The sequence below is a fragment of the Empidonax traillii genome, unplaced genomic scaffold (genome assembly GCF_003031625.1).
Source record: "Empidonax traillii isolate 1590-97213 ecotype Southwest subspecies unplaced genomic scaffold, ASM303162v1 scaffold1115:size468604, whole genome shotgun sequence".
Taxonomy (NCBI): Eukaryota; Metazoa; Chordata; class Aves; order Passeriformes; family Tyrannidae; genus Empidonax; species Empidonax traillii.
The window spans coordinates 236,709-257,764 of NW_020956308.1; the positions used below are offsets into that span (position 1 = coordinate 236,709).

Consider the following 21,056-nt stretch of genomic DNA (forward strand, 5'->3'; position numbering starts at 1 on the left):
TAGTAAACAGCTAAAACAGTTATCAAACCAAATCCAAAATGAATCATTCATGCAGAGAAGGGACACTTCACAAGAGACAAAACAATGATTAATTAGCAACTGTTAACACAGTAATTCAGGCATTAAGTAACAGCGCTGAAGTAAAATCCTTTTGAATAAAGTACATTTGCTGAAGTAAATGAGTTGGTCTCTGCCTAAACAGATTTGTATTAAGTGGTGCACAAACAGTAGCATGTTTAGCCTCCCATGATTTTGAAATTATTGTGGAAGAGCAGCAGTGGAGTGGGTTGAGCATTTCACTAGTGGGACCAGCTGTTGCAGCTGAATGTAGCCAGACCAGGCATGACTAACTGGTGATTTCCCTTGGAAATGCTGTTTGCATTGCAGTGGAATTTTTGACAGTCTCTTTTTTTTCTGAAGTTACCCAGTGGAGTTTACCTGCTGCTGTGAGTAGAAAGAAGTCTTGGTATAGTGGAGTTTCAGATGAAAAATAAAACACTGTGGTGGTGGTGGTGTGGAGTTTTGAGCTGTGGGATGATAGATTTAAGAGCTGTGCAGCATAAGGAAAAGATAAAAAAACTGTGAAAAGGTATCATTGAAAATAATACTTGTCTTTTGAAATTTCTGCAGGATCCTAGAGTTGCAAGAAAGTGGAGATTTGGATGTTCTTAAACAGAAATGGTGGCCACGGATGGGACGCTGTGACCTGAATAGCCACACCAATGCACAGACAGATGGGAAGGCACTCAAGCTTCACAGTTTTGCAGGCGTTTTCTGCATTTTAGCAATAGGCCTTCTTCTTGCTTGCTTGGTGGCAGCATTGGAGTTGTGGTGGAACAGCAACCGTTGTCATCAAGAAACACCGAAAGAGGTCCATAACTTTTATTCTTATCACAATTAAAAGTAGAAAACACAAAAGAAAGAGAGAGCGAGTGAAAGTTGTGGGATTTTAGGTGCTCTCATACAATAAATTTGATTTACATTGATTCGCCATACTAAGCTTTGCATATAACTTTTTGGGTGGTTGTTTCTAAGCAAATAAAAGAACAAACAAATGTGTCTTTTGTGCACACGGAAGGTGCCAAACTGACGGCCCTGGAGACTAAAGTCCTCTATTTATTTGTAGAGCAGATACAGCATGGGCAGCAGCAGTGCAAACTTCCCCTCATTGCCCCACCATTGTGCCTCATCCCTGACCTGGAGAGACCACCTTTAGGGGTAAGAGAGTAGTTCAGAAACACGCCCTCGGCCACTCTGCTGTGAGTGACGGGGAGGCCAGTCACGGGCACCCAGTTGTACCATCTGTGGTAATGTCTTCCCTGATCTGAGCCCCCACCCACTGGCTGTGAGAACCACGTCCATCCTGTGCAGGCTGTGCAGCTGCCAGCCATCTGGTAGCTTCTTTCCTTCATGGCTGACCTAGGCTGAGTTTGAAGAGGTACATGAGCAATTAAAAATAAACCAGCTAGTTAATAATTGAATAAGCCATATTGTCATGACACTGTTTAAATGCTTCCCTTCTTTTGAATTCAGTTTTATTTCTAAAAATAGGAGCCTCTGAGAAAACTGACCTTCGTATAACATGTTTTACCTAGAAAAATACCTCTGAGAATTTTCTTGGGTTTGAAGTTTCCATGCACAGTAGTAACAGTTAGCAATGCTATGATAGAATAATCAGTCCATGCTCAGATCTGTCTTGCATGAAGCCTGTATTTCTTTACTTATACTAAATGTTTAACAAACTAACCTCTTGTTATTTTGGAGACATTGAGGCATTTGTAGGTGCTTTCATCTTGGAACAGATGTTTGTTACAAGCAAATAATAGCAGTGAGCTGCACTACAGCTGGAAAATAGTATGTAACCCATCAGTTCTAATCTATGTTTCTCAAGTTGCAGTAGTACTTGACTAATTGACATACCTATCACCTGTAAGCAATTTTGGCAAATTGGCAACCTGGTCTAGTGGATGACATCCCTTCCCATGGTGGAAGGGTTAGAACTAGAGGATATCAAGGTCCCTTCCAACCCAAACTGTTCTATGATGCCATGATTTCTCCCTGCTGCTGTGTAGGAGTCGCTCCTGCTGTATCCCCAAAGTTCCCCCCACCTCAACATTGTGAAGGCCTAAAGCCCAGTGGTTGGTGGTTCACTGCCCACTGTGAAAGCCTGCCAGGGAAGGGACAGTGGAGTTGTCTGAAGGGTCCTCCTGCTGCGTATGCACAAGCACAAATCTGGCCAGACTATGCTGTGAGTTCCCCTTTCTGTGATCAGGGACTCACCTTTGTGTATCTTTGTAGAATGAGATAAGGGTATGACTCAATCGCAGTTTCATATAAGATGAAATAATTCACTCATTCACTGAAAGGAGTTTTAAATACTCATTTTCCATTGCTGAAAAAAGATCTGTCTTGTCAAGTTTAAATATTTTCTTATTTTTACCTTTCCCCTTTATTTCTCTTTTTATAACTGTTAAAAGGAGTACTACATATCCCTGCCTATCCCATCCCATCTTTTCTCCCTTTCTCATCCTTCTCCCCTTTCCCTCCAGTGCATTTTTGATCAGGGTTGCTCTGTACATCTGTACTGCTCTTTTGCAGTTTCTGTGACAAACAATAGAATGCTTTTAAGCTTCTGTGTTTTAAAGTCTACTGAAGTTACCCACGTGGTACAGCTGTGCTCGGGAAAATCACTGTGTGTGGGGCTGGCTCTGCCTTTGGAGCACAAGCAGGTTGGGTTAAGGAGGGAAATTAAACTCAGGTACAGCACATGGACTGGTTCTGGAAAGATCAGTGATGTGAGTCCTGCTGAGGGAGAGGGAGCAGAGTCAGTGGGAGCCCTGGCACAAGTAGGTGTTAAGGTTGAATGAGGAAGTGCATGTTCCCAGTGAGAGGGCATGGGGCCAAACCAAGCTGGTCAGGAGGGAAACATGTGGTAGGTATGCCAGGCAGGCAGGATGGGGTGGAATGAGGGGTCCCTGGCAGGGACAGCTGGGTGCAATGGAAGGCAAACAGCTAGAGGCACCTTTGGATCCAGCCAGAGGGAAGGGTGACTGCTGCCCAGCACCATGGACAGGCAGGATGCTTAGGGACCCTCTGCCCAGGTGTGTGACAGCCACACTGCTGTTGCACTCTAAGCTCTGATCCCACTGCAGACCAGGGCCTGGGGGTTCTGGTCACAGTGACCACAAGATCCACTCTACTGAATTAGCAGAAGAATGTAGCAGATATTTCCCTGTAGATTAGGAGTCAGAGATATTTTATTTATGTGCTACCAGTGAGGAGATGTCAAAGTGGGATTACTGACGGCTGCTGCGATTAAGGTGGGAAAACAAGTTTCAGAAGAGATGGTGTACATGAGTTGAAGGTTTTAGATGTGTTTAGAAGACTTAAGTTTCAAAACTTTGGGAAGGACAGGATCTAGGACTGAGGGGAGCATGGAGTCCTGGATACTCCCCTGTTTGAGTTAGGAGAAGTGGTGCAGAGCACAAGGAGAATTTGATATCCAGGAGGAGCATGCTCAGGATATCTGATTTCTACCACTGTTTCTGGCATTTCTACAGCAAGAGCTATAACAACAGAGCTGCAGCACATGTAGCACACACAGAACATTAAAATCTGCCTCTTAGCTGCATCTGATACTCCAGCCAAGTCATTAGTTCAGTAACAGCTGCAAACTCAAGTCATGCTGCTGATTTTCTTCTGCTTTTGGGAAGGCTTTGGCAAAACATGAGTGTTGTGATATCACCTAGAAATTGTGGGAACTGGGTTTTCTACCAGCCACTTTCTTCTGTGGAGTGCAGAGCTTGTGGAGGGTCACAGAAGAGGCTGATTTTCTTGCAGTCTGACATTGGACTTTGGTGTCACCTAGTCCAGGCAAAGGAGAAGGTGGCAACGTTTGGCTTCTGTGACCCTTAGCCTGTTAGAAGATTTATAAATCCATTGTACAAAATTGGAGTGGAATCAGAACTGAATGAGGAGTTGCTGTGGCTCACAGAGCTCTCGTGTGACGTTCTCTGTTGGCATGAGCCACTCGGTAGGCTGAGCCACTAGGTATCACATCAACAGCTGCCAACTCAAAAAACAGAGATGCTGGGAAGATGGAGGCACAACTGCTATGGCAGATTTATGATGGGGTTGGATGGTGTGCATCTTGCTGGAGAGAGAGAAATCATTTTTTTAGAGACTCTTTGTATGTCAAGGGTCTGTGAAGTCTGGGGTCAGAAGAATGTGCACAGCCTTCATTAGCATTGGAGAAACGTTTTCAGTTGACATTAAGGTGTTGGATTTTTGCCAGTTTGTTTGTCTTTTCTTTCTCCGCTTTGTATTTCTTAGGCTTTTGTGGAGGTTAGGTTGAGCCAATACATTGATGTTCAGGGACTCAGATGTCTGCATGGTATAAATCACAGCTCTTAATTCCAATGAGTGTGCAGAATGTAGTGTTGACTGTGTACCTGGGGGGAGCAGGAAGCCTGCCTTTTGAAACCTGACAACACAACTTGGACCTTGACATTAACATCATCTACTTTTGTACAGACTTTATAGGAAGAGTTAGATAAGGTGAAGACTGCTTTTGGTTGTGATATTTTTACAATATTCACATATGAAGAAACTCTGCCCCACAAAATTTAAAAAATAAAAAAAAAAAAGGTAATATTTTTTCTACCTGTTATGTCAATTCATTACGATAAACTTCCAGGAAACATGAATTTGCTTTTTTTTTCCCAAAGACACAAATGCCGTTGATTCACAATTGTGTTATCCAAAGAACAGTGACATTTCTTGCTAGAAGAGTGAGGGTTGGGTTGATCTTCTTTTTCAGGATGTTGATACAAAATATTTTTATTCTATTTGAAACAGATTTATAAAAATGTTTCTAAGTATTTCTGATTTGCAAATCTTAATGTTATCCTTATTAATTCTTCATTTAATCCTTATCAGATCAGATTAACAAAAGAAAGATTAGTTCCAACATCAGGAAAAAATGTATATCTGCAACGTCATGCCACATTCTTCTGTTAGGGCTCAAGTTGTCTTTTTTAATTTCTAATTAAGAGAAACTTAGTTATCTTTTCCACAACAGATTTTCTCCTAATTGTCAATACACAGCCGTCCTATATCCACAGTGAAATTTAGCCAGCTCATACATCTGTCTCTGTGTGTTAAAAAATTGAATTTACTCAGCTGCTGCGCAGCCTGCAATACTGATACCTAATCTTTTAACTTTGATAAGCTTCAGAAAATTGGGGAATTGTAAAAAAATTAGTATTTATTGTGGAGTCTCTGCTCAGTCACTTTATGTCCCTTTTAAATAACTGAGCAATCAGATAAAGTTGTTAAACCTTGGTACCACATAAATGTTGAGCTTTTAACAATTATCTCTGGAGTTCTATATCTTTTTGTGCAAGTCCTATGCATTTATTTCACAAAATGAGTAAGCTATAATGTAATTTGGATCATTTAACTGCCAAGGGCTTTGCCACATCATCAGATTGTTGGTATCTTTTATTCCATTTGACAGAATGAAAGACAGTTTTCACATCTCCATTGCCATTATGATCAAGTGTAGCTGCTTATTGCAATGGGCTCCCCAGCATCCTCTGTGCTTTATCAGCTATGTCTTAGTGTGATGTGCTATTCCTCTTGAAGATTATTACTTCTGAGATCTCTTCAGAACTATTAAGGAATCACTCCGCGTTCATTCACATACTACAAAACAATGGAAACTTATAAGCAAAGATAAAATATCTTACTCTTCATGGAAAGAAAGTTGAATTCCCATATTTTTCACTGTGCATGAAGTGTATTCTTTAAAAAGAAACGGCAACTCCCACATAAAACAAAATTAATCACAGAAGATTTTTTTTTTCTGGGAACTGATTCTTGTTGCATCTCTCCTAAAAGGTGATTCACTTATAGTTACCATGGCTCTTGAAAGAAAAAGTTTGAATGACCCTAAGAAATTCTTGGTTTGATTCTTTCTTTGCTCAGATAATGTATAGGATAAATCAGAAATCTATTTTTTCCCCAACCTTCTGTGCTATTCCTAGCAATATGAGTGTTTGCGATTCTATACTGTAAGAAGATTTTGGATTTTTATTGGGTAAGAAATAGCATAGTTTTCCATCTCATGAGTCGCTACTAGTCATTGTCTCCTAACTTGTGTCAAGTTTATAATTTATTAACAATCATGGTCCGCACAGCTTAGTTTGCTATTCGTTAACTCTCTCTTGCTTCTGCAAAACCATTTTGTTCAGTAGACTCTTTTCACTTTTCTGTTCTTATTTTTATTTTTAAATTATTAAAACAGGGCAGCAATTCAGGTACTGTCCAGAGTGGGAACTGACTCGTGTGCTAGAAACAGCATCTTATAATTCCTGTTTCTTGCTACTCCAGCTTAATAATGTTTTAAATGTATTGAATCTCAGAAAGTCTAGACTCTGCAAGTTCTATAGGATAGTGGGGAGGTAGCAAAATTACTCTAAAAACTATCACAAATATCTTGGCAGCATGCAGGATGAAAGGAAGAAAATCTGTATCTCTGGCCAGGACAGCCTTGTGTGATCTGCCTTAAGTTCCCTTGTTTCCATGTCCAGTGATGTGCAGATTCCAGCCTACCTCAAAAATCCATACTTTTAGCTTTAGCAGTCATGAAAGTTACCCACTAAAACTCTCCTCTGTATTAGAAGAGCCTGAAACTCAGTGTACCTTAGAAATGGAAGTTTGAGCTGGCAGACACGAGTCCAATGGATCAAAATTTGTCACTGCTAAGAGTTGTGTTTTGCACCATATTCATCTCACTTAGGTTCTCCCACCAGATATTATTCCATGGCAACAGAGGCTTCTCTACCTGCAGCATGGTGTCAGCAGTGTTGGTTTTGATGATTAAAGAGTCTCTTGCTTTCACCATTATTTTCACTTTCCTTGTCTTTTTCTTTGTCACTTCATTTACCTTCTCTCCTTTGTGGTGTTACCTTTTATTCTGACAATTTGATTCCCCCCCAGGATGGTTCCTTTTGAAAGTGAAAGGAAACATGAGATCATCAAACAGATATTTTATTTTCCCTTCATTGCATGTTCTCTATATTTTATCTTGGTTTTATTTTAAGTTATTTTTTTCTGTATTTTAATGACATGTCTGAAATCTTTGTACATTTTTTTGCTCAGTTGCATATAAATTATCATTTGTTTGTACCACTGTATTGTATTCTACTTTTCTAAGAATAAATAAAGTTTTTTGGGGAAAATAAATCACGCAAACACTGGCAAAATAATGCATTTTAATGCCATCTAGAAATTCAGTTTCAAACTGGCTTTGAATATAATAAGCTGAGAAACTTCATTTAACTAGCATTTTTAAATCAGCAAAGCGGTGTTAGGAATCAGTCAACCCAGAATGCAAAGTTTAATGTTGTTTGATGATAAAATATAAGCTGGAAGAATCAGTTAAAGGAAAAAAAGAACAGGGGAGTATATAATATATGAATTACCTTGTACAGAAACTGATAATAGCTGGAAGGGCATCTTAACTAACTCTGTGTTGGCTTTTTACATGAGTGAAGAAACAAGATTTTCTCTTTGGAAGTGCCTTGCAGTGAAGCAGATATTCTGTAATATCTGGTCATGGGCAGTGTGCACAGCCAGAGTCCAATGAAATCAGTCAACTCTTGCTATTGATCACCATAGATTTCAGTCAAGGCTGTAATGGATTTAGAGGTGACATGTCATCCCCATAATTTATGACACTGCTACCCAAGGCAGTGTTGAAGCAATTCAGTTTGGTACCAGCGTATTTCCATAACTGCAAGGAAGGGATTTTTCTGTTTGGTTTAATTTTTCTCGCAGTCATGTGAGAAAACCCTGCTAATGGGATTCTTAGGGATGTAATCTGGGTTTACTTGGCATGAATCTTAGGGGAGAAAAAAATTATCTGACAGAAATCCAACATCAAAAAATGAATGTTGCCAAGCAGAGAAATAAAAAAGAAATAACCTGTTTAAAGTTTCAGTTTGGTAATGAGTGTAAATACTTGCTTAGTTTGCATTACATCATCTATCCCAGAGAACTTCTGAGGCTACTCATGTGCTGCATGAGCTTCTGTGTTTTACTGAATTGGAGGCTTAATGTGTCAGATTCTTTTAGATTCTTCACACATTGTTTACAGAGCTAATTTTTGTATGTTTTATCTCAGCCTACAGTGCTATTTTAAAGTTGACTTTTTGAAGGGGGTGTAAAATAACAAAATCAGTAAAAGTTTAAAATAAAAAAAAACATAAAATGTGACCTTTTTCTCAAATTTCTTTTACATTTTTGTGGTTTGAAAAATGCCTTAGGTGTTGATCTGACTAAGCGTTTAAACATGTACATAAAAATAAATAAGATGTGTATCCTGATCTCACCCAGATCACCAAAACACTTCCATTCTTTTTAGTAGTATAGGATCAAACTGCAATTGCTTTGAAACCAAGATGTATAAAGCAGAAACTGGAAGTTACATGTGCATTGAAGCTATTTGCTGATGATTGACCTTGCCATGCAATAATATTAACAGGCAATTTATAAATCTCTTTATCCACTTAATTTAAACAATTTTATAGTATGTGAAATAACCTATGGTCAATAATAGCAAAATATTAATTATCACGGATATCAATACTGTGGAAAATATATATTTTTTTAAATAATCAGTGGTTTGGTTATGATTTCCCATAAGTTCAGGACCATATTTATAAACCCATATATAGAAAAGAGCTGCTCAAACTGGCTCAATATACCAAGTATTATTTCTTCAGAATTATTCAGTATGCAAGAGTTCTCTTCTGGGAAGCTGGTGACCAGATTTTTATTATGCTGATCTATTTTAATGATTTGGCTGATCATATCTTTTCTTATGTCAAAATAGAAGCTTGGGCAGTTGCCAAAACATAGCCACGAATGGGGGCGCAGAAATCTTTTCAAAATTCAGTTTTAAATTAAAAAAAAAAAAAATTGTGGCTAATAATCAGGAGTAAGAGTTTTTTTAAGGTTTTCATATAACTGGAGTGAAGAGGAGAGGCTTTGTAAGGCAACAATCACTGAGCATCTAACAGGTTGTAGAAGCAATTCTTTGTCTCCTGTGTCAAGTCTCCTACTTCTGACATAATAGGAAAAAAAATGGGAACTTCTGAGATTTGGATTTGACTAGACTGGAATGGTGAAGAATGAGGATGTAGAGCAATCTGTTGTGCCTGATGCTCCAGTAGAGTAAATCAGACTGTTAGGGGATAGCAGTGCTTTGCTTTGGGCTCACTAGAGTGAAAAATTACATCCCTTATGGACTAGATAATAATTTAGGATTAAAAAGCTGTGCAAAGCAATGCAAAGAATCCATTAATTTTTAGTGAATTTTGGAATGGAATGTTCATGAATTTAATTCTTACTTCATAAAGAGTAATCTGTCACCTCACAGGGCAATTTTAGATGTAGTCAAATTCTGAAAGCACCACCCTCTTGAGAGCCATCCTCTTATGTTGCCATGCTATTTCAGACCAGAAGCATAAGAAATAAGAAGTAAATGTTGAAAAGAGAGAACTATTAATTATTAGCCTCACTATCTTGATACTCTTTTTTTTCTCCCCACATCTTCCTTTACCTTTCCATCTGGAGATGGCCAATGATGTGAGGCTGGGCCTCAGAAGCATGGTGAGAATTTATAATAAACCTACAGATAATCGGTTTCTTGTTGAAAATGCCTGCACAGAAGAGTACCTGATAGTTTTCTCCTCATCTTTACCTCTCCCCGGAACTCCCCTTGAACCTCACCTTTGTGTTGCTGGAAGTGCCTGTAACTACAATATTTGTGGTGTGCACACCGTAAAGGTTTCTCCGGTTGCAAGTTCTCCTTTCTCCCAAGAGTTCCTTTGCAGAGACCTGGGCATGCTCATCCACCAGCACTCATTCTGTACTGCATTTTGCTGCTTGTGTTAAAAGTGTGTTTCTGTGCATTCTCTTACTGTCCTGTATATTTTTAACCTCATAAAAACTGTGGAAATATTTGTATAATGTGAACCAGTCATTCATTTTCTTTGTAGCTGGGTTACCATCTTGAGAACCAAGGCTGGTAAGGATTTTAAAGCTTGAATACCTCAGCATGAGGCCGAGTGTCCCCTTTTGTATTGAGTAACAAATGAAAATGCTGTCACAGCCTCTTACCTTGCAGGTTTGAGCGTGCTGTGAGCTGTGAGGACTAGACTGTTTCTCTGTGATTGCACTTGGTTAATGGATTGTGGTGAATGTGGGAGTAGATCACTGGAGGAGACTGTGGGCTGCTGCTGTCACCTCAAGTGCAATGTTCTCCCATTGGTGCTGTGTCCTGCATATTGATTCACACAGTGCCAGAGTGGGGGACTGCAGCTGAAGAGGACAAGTAAAACAAAGAGAGAGGTTTAGGTGGTTTAGTTGGTGTTCATGGTCAGCTTCAATGGCTGGCTGGGGAGCTCACTGGTCAGTGCATTTCTGGACAAGGCTCACTGGAAGGAACCACAGGACAGTTACAGCCCCCTTTAAGAGTTACATGCCTGGTTAGATGTGATTTCAGGTTAGGTGAATCCAACCTGGGTAAGGGTATGGGAAGGTATGAACTGCTTTGGGAAGGTCCTTGCTACTTGTACAAATTCTGTGGCAAGTCACTGTTACTTTTTTGGTCTCTAGGCCTTTGGTAATAATTTCTTTCTTTCACCTATTTTCGGGCCATAGGTCAGTGGGAATAAACTTTGGCAATGTATTTGAAACAATTTTGTATCACATTAACGTCATCTTTGCAGTATTCTATTATTTCTCACCTTTTTTTCAGGTTTACTTAGAAGGGAAAAGAATGTTACTGTTCCTTCACAAAGGAATTTCTGCTCTCTGGCGGAGGAGAGCATCACCTAGCGAACAAGGTGGCCTCTTGTACATAATTTTTATGAAGTTTTGTTCCTTTGCAGATGATTACACATTGAATGCAATTAACACACTGCAAAACTTTCGTTTCTTTTATTGTTTCAATTAGATAACAGCCAACTGGACCTCAACCGTCTCAGTGCACTCTTCTAACATCTGTTTTATAGATGATAACTTACTTAATTGCTAATTTAAAATATGTGGCATAGTTTCCACTTAGAAGAGCAGAAGCTTGATTGCAGGCTTGGTGCTATTTATAAAAGCAGTTTTTCAAGTAGACGAGGTGTGGCTTTACATATTTCTAATAGGGGACTGTTATGGTCAAACCAGCATCTTGCAGAGTACCTTGAGAAACCACTCAGCAAGTTTTATGTAACATTAAGTGCTATTTGACTGGGTCAGTTGCCTGTGTTAAATTAATGACAGCAAGCATACATCATCACTGCATCTGTTTACATGTCTGTCTGCATTTCACTGCATTGTCGACTGAGGAATCTCTGGAATAATGAGTGTGGCAAGCTGAGTCGTATTAAAAAGGGGTTATTTGTATTAATATAACACCAAACTGTGTTGTCATTGTTTTGCAGCACAACTATTACATATATCATCACCACTTTTTCTTCCTGAGCAGGCCAATTATGCCTGGTTTTGCCAGTCTGTCAGAGCCTCCTGGAATAAATTAAAATTACAGCTTTGCATATGCAGTAGTTGTAGCTGAAAGTAATGATAATGACCCTGGGTGAATACAGGATTTCAGAATAATCTTAAACAAATGTACATGTGCAGAGCTGCTGCTGCTGCCTCATTTCTCCTTTAGAAGATAAATGTTTGAGTCCATGATGTCTGGAACCCCATGGACAGAAGCTGGTAGCTGGGTGGAGCTGTGGGGTTTAATGCTGAGCTAAGAAGAGAATAGCCTGTGGGTGCCTGAGCACAGAAATTGCACTGTTTTATTTCTCTGCTTTGTTTTTCAATTATGTGGTATGTCTGTTTGTGCATGGAAGTGCCTCAGAGTGTGCCTTCCATCACCTGTGTCTCATGACCTCTGATAATTGTATTTTTAAACGTACGTGTGTGAGTCAAGAGGACTTTCATATGGATGGGAGAGAGACTGGCCATGTATCCGCCTCAAGGTCAGGAGAGGGAATATCTGCCTGAGGCTGGGGTGTGGCTCAAATGTCGAACCCCAGTCCTAATCTCAAAATTACATTATTTTTTAAGTAGTTGTTTCACAGGATAAAAATGTAATATTAGTATTTATGCCTTTCATCAAAAGATAACCTTCATGTTGTCACCCAAGACAGAAACAAACCAACCAACCAGAAATGTATCATGATTGATCATTAAGACTGTATTATTTTAAAAGCATTATTTTCTGCATATCTCCTGAGGCTTATTAAGAATTACATTAACAAGCTTTTATTTCTTGCCACAGTTATCAGCACCTGACTGGGAGGTATTGACACATTCATGATAGTCCCTTCCTGTATGAACCTGTCTGCTCATATTGGCTACCTTTCTGAATTTCTAGTTCTTTTAGGATCAGGGCCATCAGTCTTTTCTTCTGTAGTCTAGTGTGCTTTTATTTGCATGTGTGGGATGCAGATGAAACCGATCAGAGTTTTGGCATAGTTTTAGCATCAAATTTCTGCATGTATTCAATCTTCTTTTGGGGCATTTGTCTTCTTTTTTTGCCTTACTGGAACTGCTTCATCAGCTTGTAGCATTTTTATGTCTTCAACTGGCTTCTCTTGAACTCTGCTAATAGCTCAGAGAAATCACAAGTAAGAACAAGAGGCCACAAGGGAGTCTTTAATAAAAATATTTTTCTCAAAAATCTTCCCTTTGGAAAATCCCAAGTGTTGCAACCTGTCAGCTGAGCAGTATTACCTTTTAATTAATAGTGTTTAGAGTGATGTAGGCAATTTCTGGAAAACATTAGCCAGTAGCTCCTTTTCAACACACAGTGAGACATCTCTTGAATTTGATCATGTTAACTGACTCCAGACCTCCCAAGCAGTTTCATATTCTTTCAATATCACTGCCCATGGGCTTTTATTAGATTAGAACCCACTTTCAAAAGTCCTAGAAAATGAGCTAGAAAAAAAAATATTGATTACTCTGTAAATCATCCTGTCTGCATTTATATCTTGCCATGTTTTCTCTCTGCGCGATAAGGCCAAAGTTAGTTAGTCCTGAAAGGGAATTGTAGTTGGTTGCAGGTGTGGTCCCGCAGGTTTAATCATTCCCAGGTAATTCTGGTGTGCATTTTTCAAATCCACTCCAGCGGTTGCCAGGGTGTGCTCTTGCTGTCAGTCACAGGCCACTGAACCTGTCACTCACCATCGAGTGTTTGGGACGTATCAGAAACGTGCCCTTCAATCACCCTTCCAGAACTCAAGCTCATTGGGGAAGAATGACATTTCAATTGGTATTTATGAATAAGATAATTTCCTGACCAGGAGCAATGTTTGGTTAGCTGTTTTCCTTAAGCCTGCAGAGGATAAGCCTGTATGTATAATTCATTTTCCTTACACGTCTCTTCCCTTCACTGATTAATTTCTTCAACTGATCTATTTGGAGTACAACATTAATATTGAAAACAGAATTATGAAGCCAGCAAAGGAGAAATATTTTATCTTCTTATGGCAACACAAACATATACATTTATCCAGTGTAGCCATAGATGAAAAGTGAACTGTCGTGAAACATCTGAGATGTGACAGATTTATAATATTAACTAAATTTTATATATTAAGTGCAAAAAAGAAAGAGGAGCAACCTTTGGTGACATGTCTGTCACAGACACTGAGGTATTAAGCTTGGAGCTCATTCATTCAGCTCTTGGAGAGGCCTCACTCAGGCTGAGTAGAGCTGAAGGCAGAAAGCTTTGTGAAGAGCAGCAGTCGGGCTTCCCCCACGGGGCTCTCCTTGGCTAAGGCAGGGCGCTGTGCTACAAAACCATCTCACCAGAGCCTGTTTTTCATCCAGCTGCCAGGTCTGGTTCCTGTGCCATTCCCCATACCTCCAAGCCTCGAGGTATTCATTTGTAGTATTTTACTAATTTTAGTTCATTAATTTTATCATAGAGGGATGCAAGAATAGAGAACAGTTACAGCAGCAGAAACCTTGAAAATCTTCTTCAATGCTTACATTACCATTTCACAATTAAGGTGACAAAGCCTCGGGAAATGAAAAAAAGATGCAACCCAAGTTCTTAAAAATTATATCAAATTACTCGTATTTAATGAGGATTAGAGAACTAAACACTGAGATGAAAAGGGATCAAAATGTCATAACTTTTAGGATTTTTTTTTCTGGCTTTATTGGTATTTAATCATTTTTCCATTTAGCTTATTAATATTCGATAACACACGCTTTGTTACTGAATTTTCCAGAAGAACAATAAAGGAAAAAAAAAGTTTAGGTTTACAGAATTTACAGATTCTGAAAGGTTGACTTGTCACATAAAGCTATCCCAAAACCTTCAGTTCTGTAAATCTTGAGATTAAAAGCAGTTTTATAGTATGCAATGGCAAACTAATCTTTTCAAGGGTTTCTGATTTTTATCGTAGAGTTTTTTAAAGCATTCGAAAAATCATTCATTCAACATTAAGATAGTGTCATACAAAGCTTGACATTTAGTTATTTAGCTGTTCTTCATCTAATAAGACAAAGAAAAAGGGAAGAACCTTTAAAAATGTGGTTTTATTATTCCTCAGAGACAAGTTGTTTTCCATAACCTTTACAAACATTTTATTTTGACAATGAAAAGAAGGAATAATGTGAATTCCTGAGCTGTTGAAAGCCTTTAAAAAGTTTTCTCTGGTCTCAATAAGGCCAGAAAGTTGTACTTAATGCTGAAGAAAGAGAAGTAGGCAAATGAAATCCTCACGCCTACCTCTTAAAAAGATCCCAAGCACTTACTTCTCTACTTACTACATGAAGTGTTCTGATGTAGGTAGAATGGGATGTCTGTATGCAGGAATTTGGGTTTTATTTTTTCTTGAGAATGGAAACTTTAGCACATTTAGCGTAAGTTTCTGTTGTGAAACATAAGCAACTGCAAATTTACCATTTTCTGAGGAATGCTACAGTAGAAGAAAAGACCTGTTAGGCCAATGGAGGGGAACATTCCAAATAATGTGGTCCTTAATAATCCCTGTGGTCTGGACCAGGAGATGCCTGTTAACAGCATCCCATCTGTGGCTCTTCATGCTTTCATGTTGGAAGGGCTAAGCTAAATACAAAGTGAGGATTAATTCATGCCTTGAATTTTATGACCCTTTGGGCACAGATGCTCCAAATGAAGAACCTGTTTCATTCACAAATGTATTTTTACTCTGCAAACAGTTAATGCTACATGTTGCAATTATTGAAACTCTACCTTTCCCTCTGGCTTGGCTTTATCCAAGTCACGTTATATTTGTCCCCATAGCAAAGCAAGATGGAATGCACTGAGGATGTACTTGCAGTTGAAAAATTCAAATGCAAATAAAATGGTGATGTATATTTTCCCTTGAAATGATCCGAAGAAGGCATTAGTACTTGGCAAAAGCTCAGAAAAATGTAAATGAGTCATGAACATTTCTCCAAAGTCTCATTTAGGAAAATTTGTTCTAATATTTGCTCAGTTCTACCCTGAGTTCTTTTGTTTTGTTTGGTTTTATTTTGTTTTGTCTTGTACTAGGGACTTGACAAGAATATGGGTCCCAGATAACTAGACTCCAAACTAGGAGTGTAAATCAAAGCTAGCAACATTATTTAGAAAATAAATAACACAGAGTACCTAAAGAAGGATTATATAACGGGCTTCTGGGAGTTAGCTTCCTGAGACAAAGGTACCATCATACATGCTGGTTTGTGGACAAGCAGAGCTTTGCAGCAAGCTTTTGTTGGCAGGAAGGTGAGGAAAATGCAGCTATAAGTGGCTGGACATCTCTATAAAAGGAAGCTACCCATAGAGGTCGAGCCCTTCTTCTCATCAGCGAATAATATAAAAACTTGTCTCATACTTGTCCGCAGTCCACAATTTTACTTCAAGAAAGAGAAACAAAGGAAATTATGAATAAATCCATGTAATCGTCTGGCTTCTACCACAAATCCTTAATTTACCAAGCTACAGAGTTCATGAAAGAGCCTCTGAGTTAATTGTCTAATGTATTGAATGAAGAGCCTGGCAGGCCATATATGGTTGTTGGAAAGTAGGCCTTAATGAAGCTGGAGGGCTTATCTGATCAAGTGTTGTGTGATCCCTTTATGTCAAAAAAGTTCATTATTTGATTTATTATCCATTTATTTTCTTCAACTCAAAATTATCTGATTAGAGGATTTGGCTGAAAAAGCAGCATTTTTAAGAAAAATAGGCTGTTCCTTTGGTAAGGAAGATTTTATTCCCTGGGTTTCTGGGAGCTTCATTGGGATTTTGGCGTACTTGTGATGTAAATTAAATCGGAATTAATTTTTTAATGATAAGCGAAGAAGTTGCAACATACAGCTCAGGCCTGTAACTGTGAGCCAGTGGCACTCCAACTGAAATCAATATGGACTTGGCCTAAGCTAAGGACACAGGTTGGGACTCAACATCATGTAAGATAATTCATTTCAAAATCCATGCAGGGATCAGCAATTCAGCAGTTCTTGAGTAATGTAGAAGTGGTGGTAAATCACAAGGTTAGAATCAAATCTGTAGTTGACATTGACTGGAATCAAGGACTTTGGAGTTGACTTTTTAATTTACAGGTGGAAGCAAAATTGCTTAGCATATGCCACTGGAATAATATTTTAATTCTCTCTTCTCTACCTAAACACCAGTGGTGAAAGATTACGAGGAGTGAGTGGCAGTGACACTTCTCTGTTCCCAGAGCCGAGATTTTGGCGTGAACCAGTAAGATTGCTGGTGTTGGGTTTAACCAACATCTAAGCACACACTGACTTTGGGCAGTCAGGGATTCATGGAACACAACATTTTCGGGTAGTCCTACTTCCTAGGTTGGGGTCTTGCTGGCTGCCCAATGTAATTACAGGTTTCTGTCAGAGAGGGGAATTTTTCCAGTTCCAGGGTTGCTGGGTTTTTAGAGATGGATGCTTTGCTGCTATTCTGCTGTATGTTACACTTGCATCAAATAACTACAACTGCAGATCATAGCTGTGCTTTATGAAATGTAGAGAAATGATAAAATACAATACCTTTTTACTGGCAATTCAATGCTAGCTGTTAAAATTCAGTTATACAGCATCCCAGGTGGTTGACTTTACCCTGCCAGTTTTGTTGCTTTCCAATTTCAGCATCCTGAATGCTGGGCTGAGGTGATAAACAGCCCATTGCAGGTCTTTGCTGCTTCGGGCTTTAAAGGCAACTTTTTCTTCTATATTTCCTCGTGGAAGCTAAAACATGTTGAGTGAGTGGTCCTGAAAGCCTATTGAAGAGACCAGTCTGGAAACCTTAGGCAACATTTTTTCAGAGGATGTTATAAAGACCAGCATTGTTTTCCCAAGCTTTGACCACAGACAGGCTTCTTCCAGACGATGTGTCAAGGTGACAGACAGCTTACAGCTGGTCATGCAACTGTTCAGAACGCAAGTATGTGGTCCCCTCCCAAGGATTCCCAGATTAGGTCTCTCCCAGTGCTGCTCCAGTAGGGCTATGTTGCCACATGGGTGACCAAGGTCTTCCTAATGGGAAGGGAAGAAGTCTTCACCACCCCAGCCCCTGGGTAGTAGATTTTGAAATAATGAAGCAACTACCGTGAAGTTAGCGGGTTTTTTACTGACATGTTTTACTGATGTGCTCTTTAGAAAATACACCGCATATGGATGAGACAGTGGTGAGCTGTCATGTGGTTACAAGGTGGTGAGCTGCCTATCGGGATTTGGAATCCCAGTTTTGCTTGTTTGTCTGGCATATGCTTTTTTTTCCAGCTTGTGCGAGGTGAGCAAAGGATGTGCTGGTCCTGGTGCCAGATCCTGTTAGCTGAACCACAGCCATCTGTTTACCTCCAAGGAGGATGGGATTGGCAACACAGGGTCTTCTACAGGCTGAGATTGAGCTGGTGTTTTAAAAACAGTTTCAGTGTGTTTTGCAGCTGGAGATGTTGGGCAGACCTTGAGGTTTTGCATGGGCACAGATGAAATCAAAGTGATGTAACGACTGATCAGCAACTCCGGTCACACACACGAAATGAAGGGGGGGCCAGACGGGGTTGGAGATTGTGTTTGGACTGATTGTTCTGGTTTCTTCCTCACTAGGACAAAGAAGTGAATCTGGAGCAGGTCCACAGGCGCATGAACAGTTTAATTGACGAAGACATAGCCCACAAGCAAATCTCTCCGGCGTCCATTGAAATCTCAGCCCTGGAGATCGGTGGCATGCAGCCAGCCCAGACCCTGGAGCCCGTGCGCGAGTACCAGAACACGCAACTGTCTGTCACCACCTTTTTACCAGAACAGACAACGCATGGTGCCAGCAGGACACTCACAGCTGCCTCTGGCAGCAACCTGCCGCTGCCCCTGAGCAGCTCAGCCACCATGCCCTCCATACAGTGCAAACACAGGTCACCAAACGGAGGACTATTTCGTCAGAGCCCCGTGAAAACCCCCATCCCAATGTCATTCCAGTCCGTGCCGGGGGGAGTCATTCCAGAAGCGATGGAGCCCTCGCATGGAACATCCATATGACGAAAACAAACAGTAAAACAACCAGCAGAGCTTTTTAATACAAAAAATTTAAAAGGAACAAAAAAAAAAAAAAAAAAGCGAACAAACTCTTACGTTTTTCTTGTATATACTTGTAAATAATGAAAGAATGAAGTGGGGTAAAAGTGTATTTTGAATATTCCCAATTTTCGAAGTAAGTAAAAAACAAAACAAAAAACAAACAAAATGTATGAATGACTTTGTAAATTTTGTTCTATATGAATAAAAAGGCAAACTACTTGTGGTTGTTCTCAAGTGCCAAAGAAGACCTGTTACTGGGACTGAGGGCCATACTTTTCTTTTTTTCCATGGATTTCAACACTTATTCCCTTACAGGTTTGTTTGTTTGTTTGTTTGTTTTTAAGAGCAAAAAAATTGTCTGTTTCTTGCTAGAAAAATTCACCATGCTCAAATCTCTCCTTTTCCCAGAACCCTCTTTTATAGTCAAGATGACAATTCACTTGCAGAACTTAACAGCTGGTATTAGCATAGCAGTAACAAATGTTTTAAAGGTGAATTATAACTAAAATCCAACCAACAATAAACAGGAAAAAAAAAAAAAAAGAAAAAAAGAGAATTTTTTCTTCTAACAAGGATTTAAACTTCCACACAGTTTCTAAGTTTAAGCACAGGATTGTTGGATTGTGGGTTTTTTTACATGTCTACTCTGCTGTGTGGCTCTTTCTGTTTAACTCTCTGTGTTTTGTTATACATATATATAATATATATTATATATATTATGAGGTATATATTATATATATATATAAACCCTGTGATGAACAACATGTTTTAGGTTAAGGGGACAGCTTTCAAGAAAAACTGCTACGCTTTTTTTTTTTTTTCTTGTGTACATGACTGAAAATGGGGAGGAACCAATGGAGTGAGGCAAGGAAGAACTGTAAGGGCAGGAGATAATGGCATTGCAATGACTGTGCCCTCTGGTGCCATTTCTTTCTTTAAGATTTCAATGAATTTGTTGCATAATGGATGCAATGCTCTCTGTTGAAGTCATATCCCTGAATGGCAAGGTTAAGCTCATGACTATAAGCACAGCTCTGCTTTCTTTTTCCATTATTTTTGTAAAGAGAAACATTTTATTGTAGCCATATCTATAATTGTGGTAGAAATGGCTGTAAAAAAAAAAAAAAAACAAAACATTTTTTTTTGTCTATGAAACACAGAGAACAAAGATAGAGCAACCCATATAGCCAATTTAATGTCTTGTTCTGCAAATATTACCACTGTAATTTCATATGACAGAAAAAAAATCAAAACCTAACACATTGTTTCCTTCCCAAATAGTAGCTTGAATGCCAAACATAACGGCTCCCTGCTCCCCCACCTATGCTTAATGGACCATCACTCTCTTTCAAAATGGGGATAATTTAGTGTCTTCTCAAATGTATCCCTATAACTAGGTTGTAATTTCCCTTCCCAGCTGGATTTCTTCACTTTATTAGAACACTGCTATTTGGAAAAGGTTGTAGAACCTGGTGCAGCGAAATCACTGTCTACATTAAGGTGAAAAATTCCGTTTGAAGAGAGGTAGAAATGCTTTCACATCCCAAGAAAGTCAGCAGGCAATCTGGGTCAGGTTTTTTGATAAATAAACATTCCATTGACTGCTCCTAATTTGATTTGCATAATTACACAACAGGTATATTTATGAGGTGATTAGAGTCCCCAAATTTTTACATTTCTAGTTTAAGCAATAGGGAGGAAAAGTCAAACTGTGACATAAAACCAGCCTAATGGAAGAGCATACTCAGCACACTACTTTTTAAATGAGGAATATTGATGGAAAGCTTATAGAAGGAGTACTCTTACAGGAATTAATTTATCTCTCCTGACAAGCCGTTTCCTCCTGAAGATGCTGTGATTTTGCAGCTTGGCACAAATTGCACTATTTGCTTCAAACTAATTAAAAATGAATAATGCTCTAGTCAGCTGACAAGATTTATCCTATTTAGAGACTTGTCTCACAGACTTTGGGATTTTTTTCTTTATTTTCTTGTCATACTTTTTCTTATCGTTATCTTAACAAACCTGTGGCCACAGGAAAAAAATTCTTCCTTGAATACACTAATTAGTTATGGCAGAAATAGCTACACTAATAAGACTATGCACACACAGGAATCCGTAAAGATGCTTAGGAGAAAGCGTGCAACTATTTGCATTTGAAAAAATCTCTTGGTTTTATTACCAGTTTGGGATTTTAGCAGTAGCAGAGGAACATGCTCCAGAAGAGGTGCAAGGAGATGCTGGAGTAGCTACAAGGGTGCAATCTGCAAACTTGGGCTTGGTTATACTGGATAACTTTAACTGAGCTGCATTTGTGGGGCAAATGGTAAATACAGTTTATTTTGGGGATTAACTTTTTAACATTCTTTGTATTCAGTGTTCTCCTCCTGGCTTAGTCTTGCTGTAAAGTTTGGAAGTCTGGT

General features: G+C 39.1%; 1 protein-coding gene across 1 annotated transcript in view; it reads left to right on the forward strand.

Moving 5' to 3' along the window:
- LOC114068709 (glutamate receptor ionotropic, delta-1) overlaps positions 1 to 21,056 on the forward strand; it is a 248,750-nt gene that overhangs the window by 225,518 nt on the left and 2,176 nt on the right. The window contains exons 13-14 of the mRNA XM_027905054.1: positions 631 to 871; positions 18,166 to 21,036. Coding sequence (XP_027760855.1) covers positions 631 to 871; positions 18,166 to 18,594 — 670 coding nt within the window. The 3' untranslated portion in view covers positions 18,595 to 21,036. The remainder of the gene's footprint in view (positions 1 to 630; positions 872 to 18,165; positions 21,037 to 21,056) is intronic.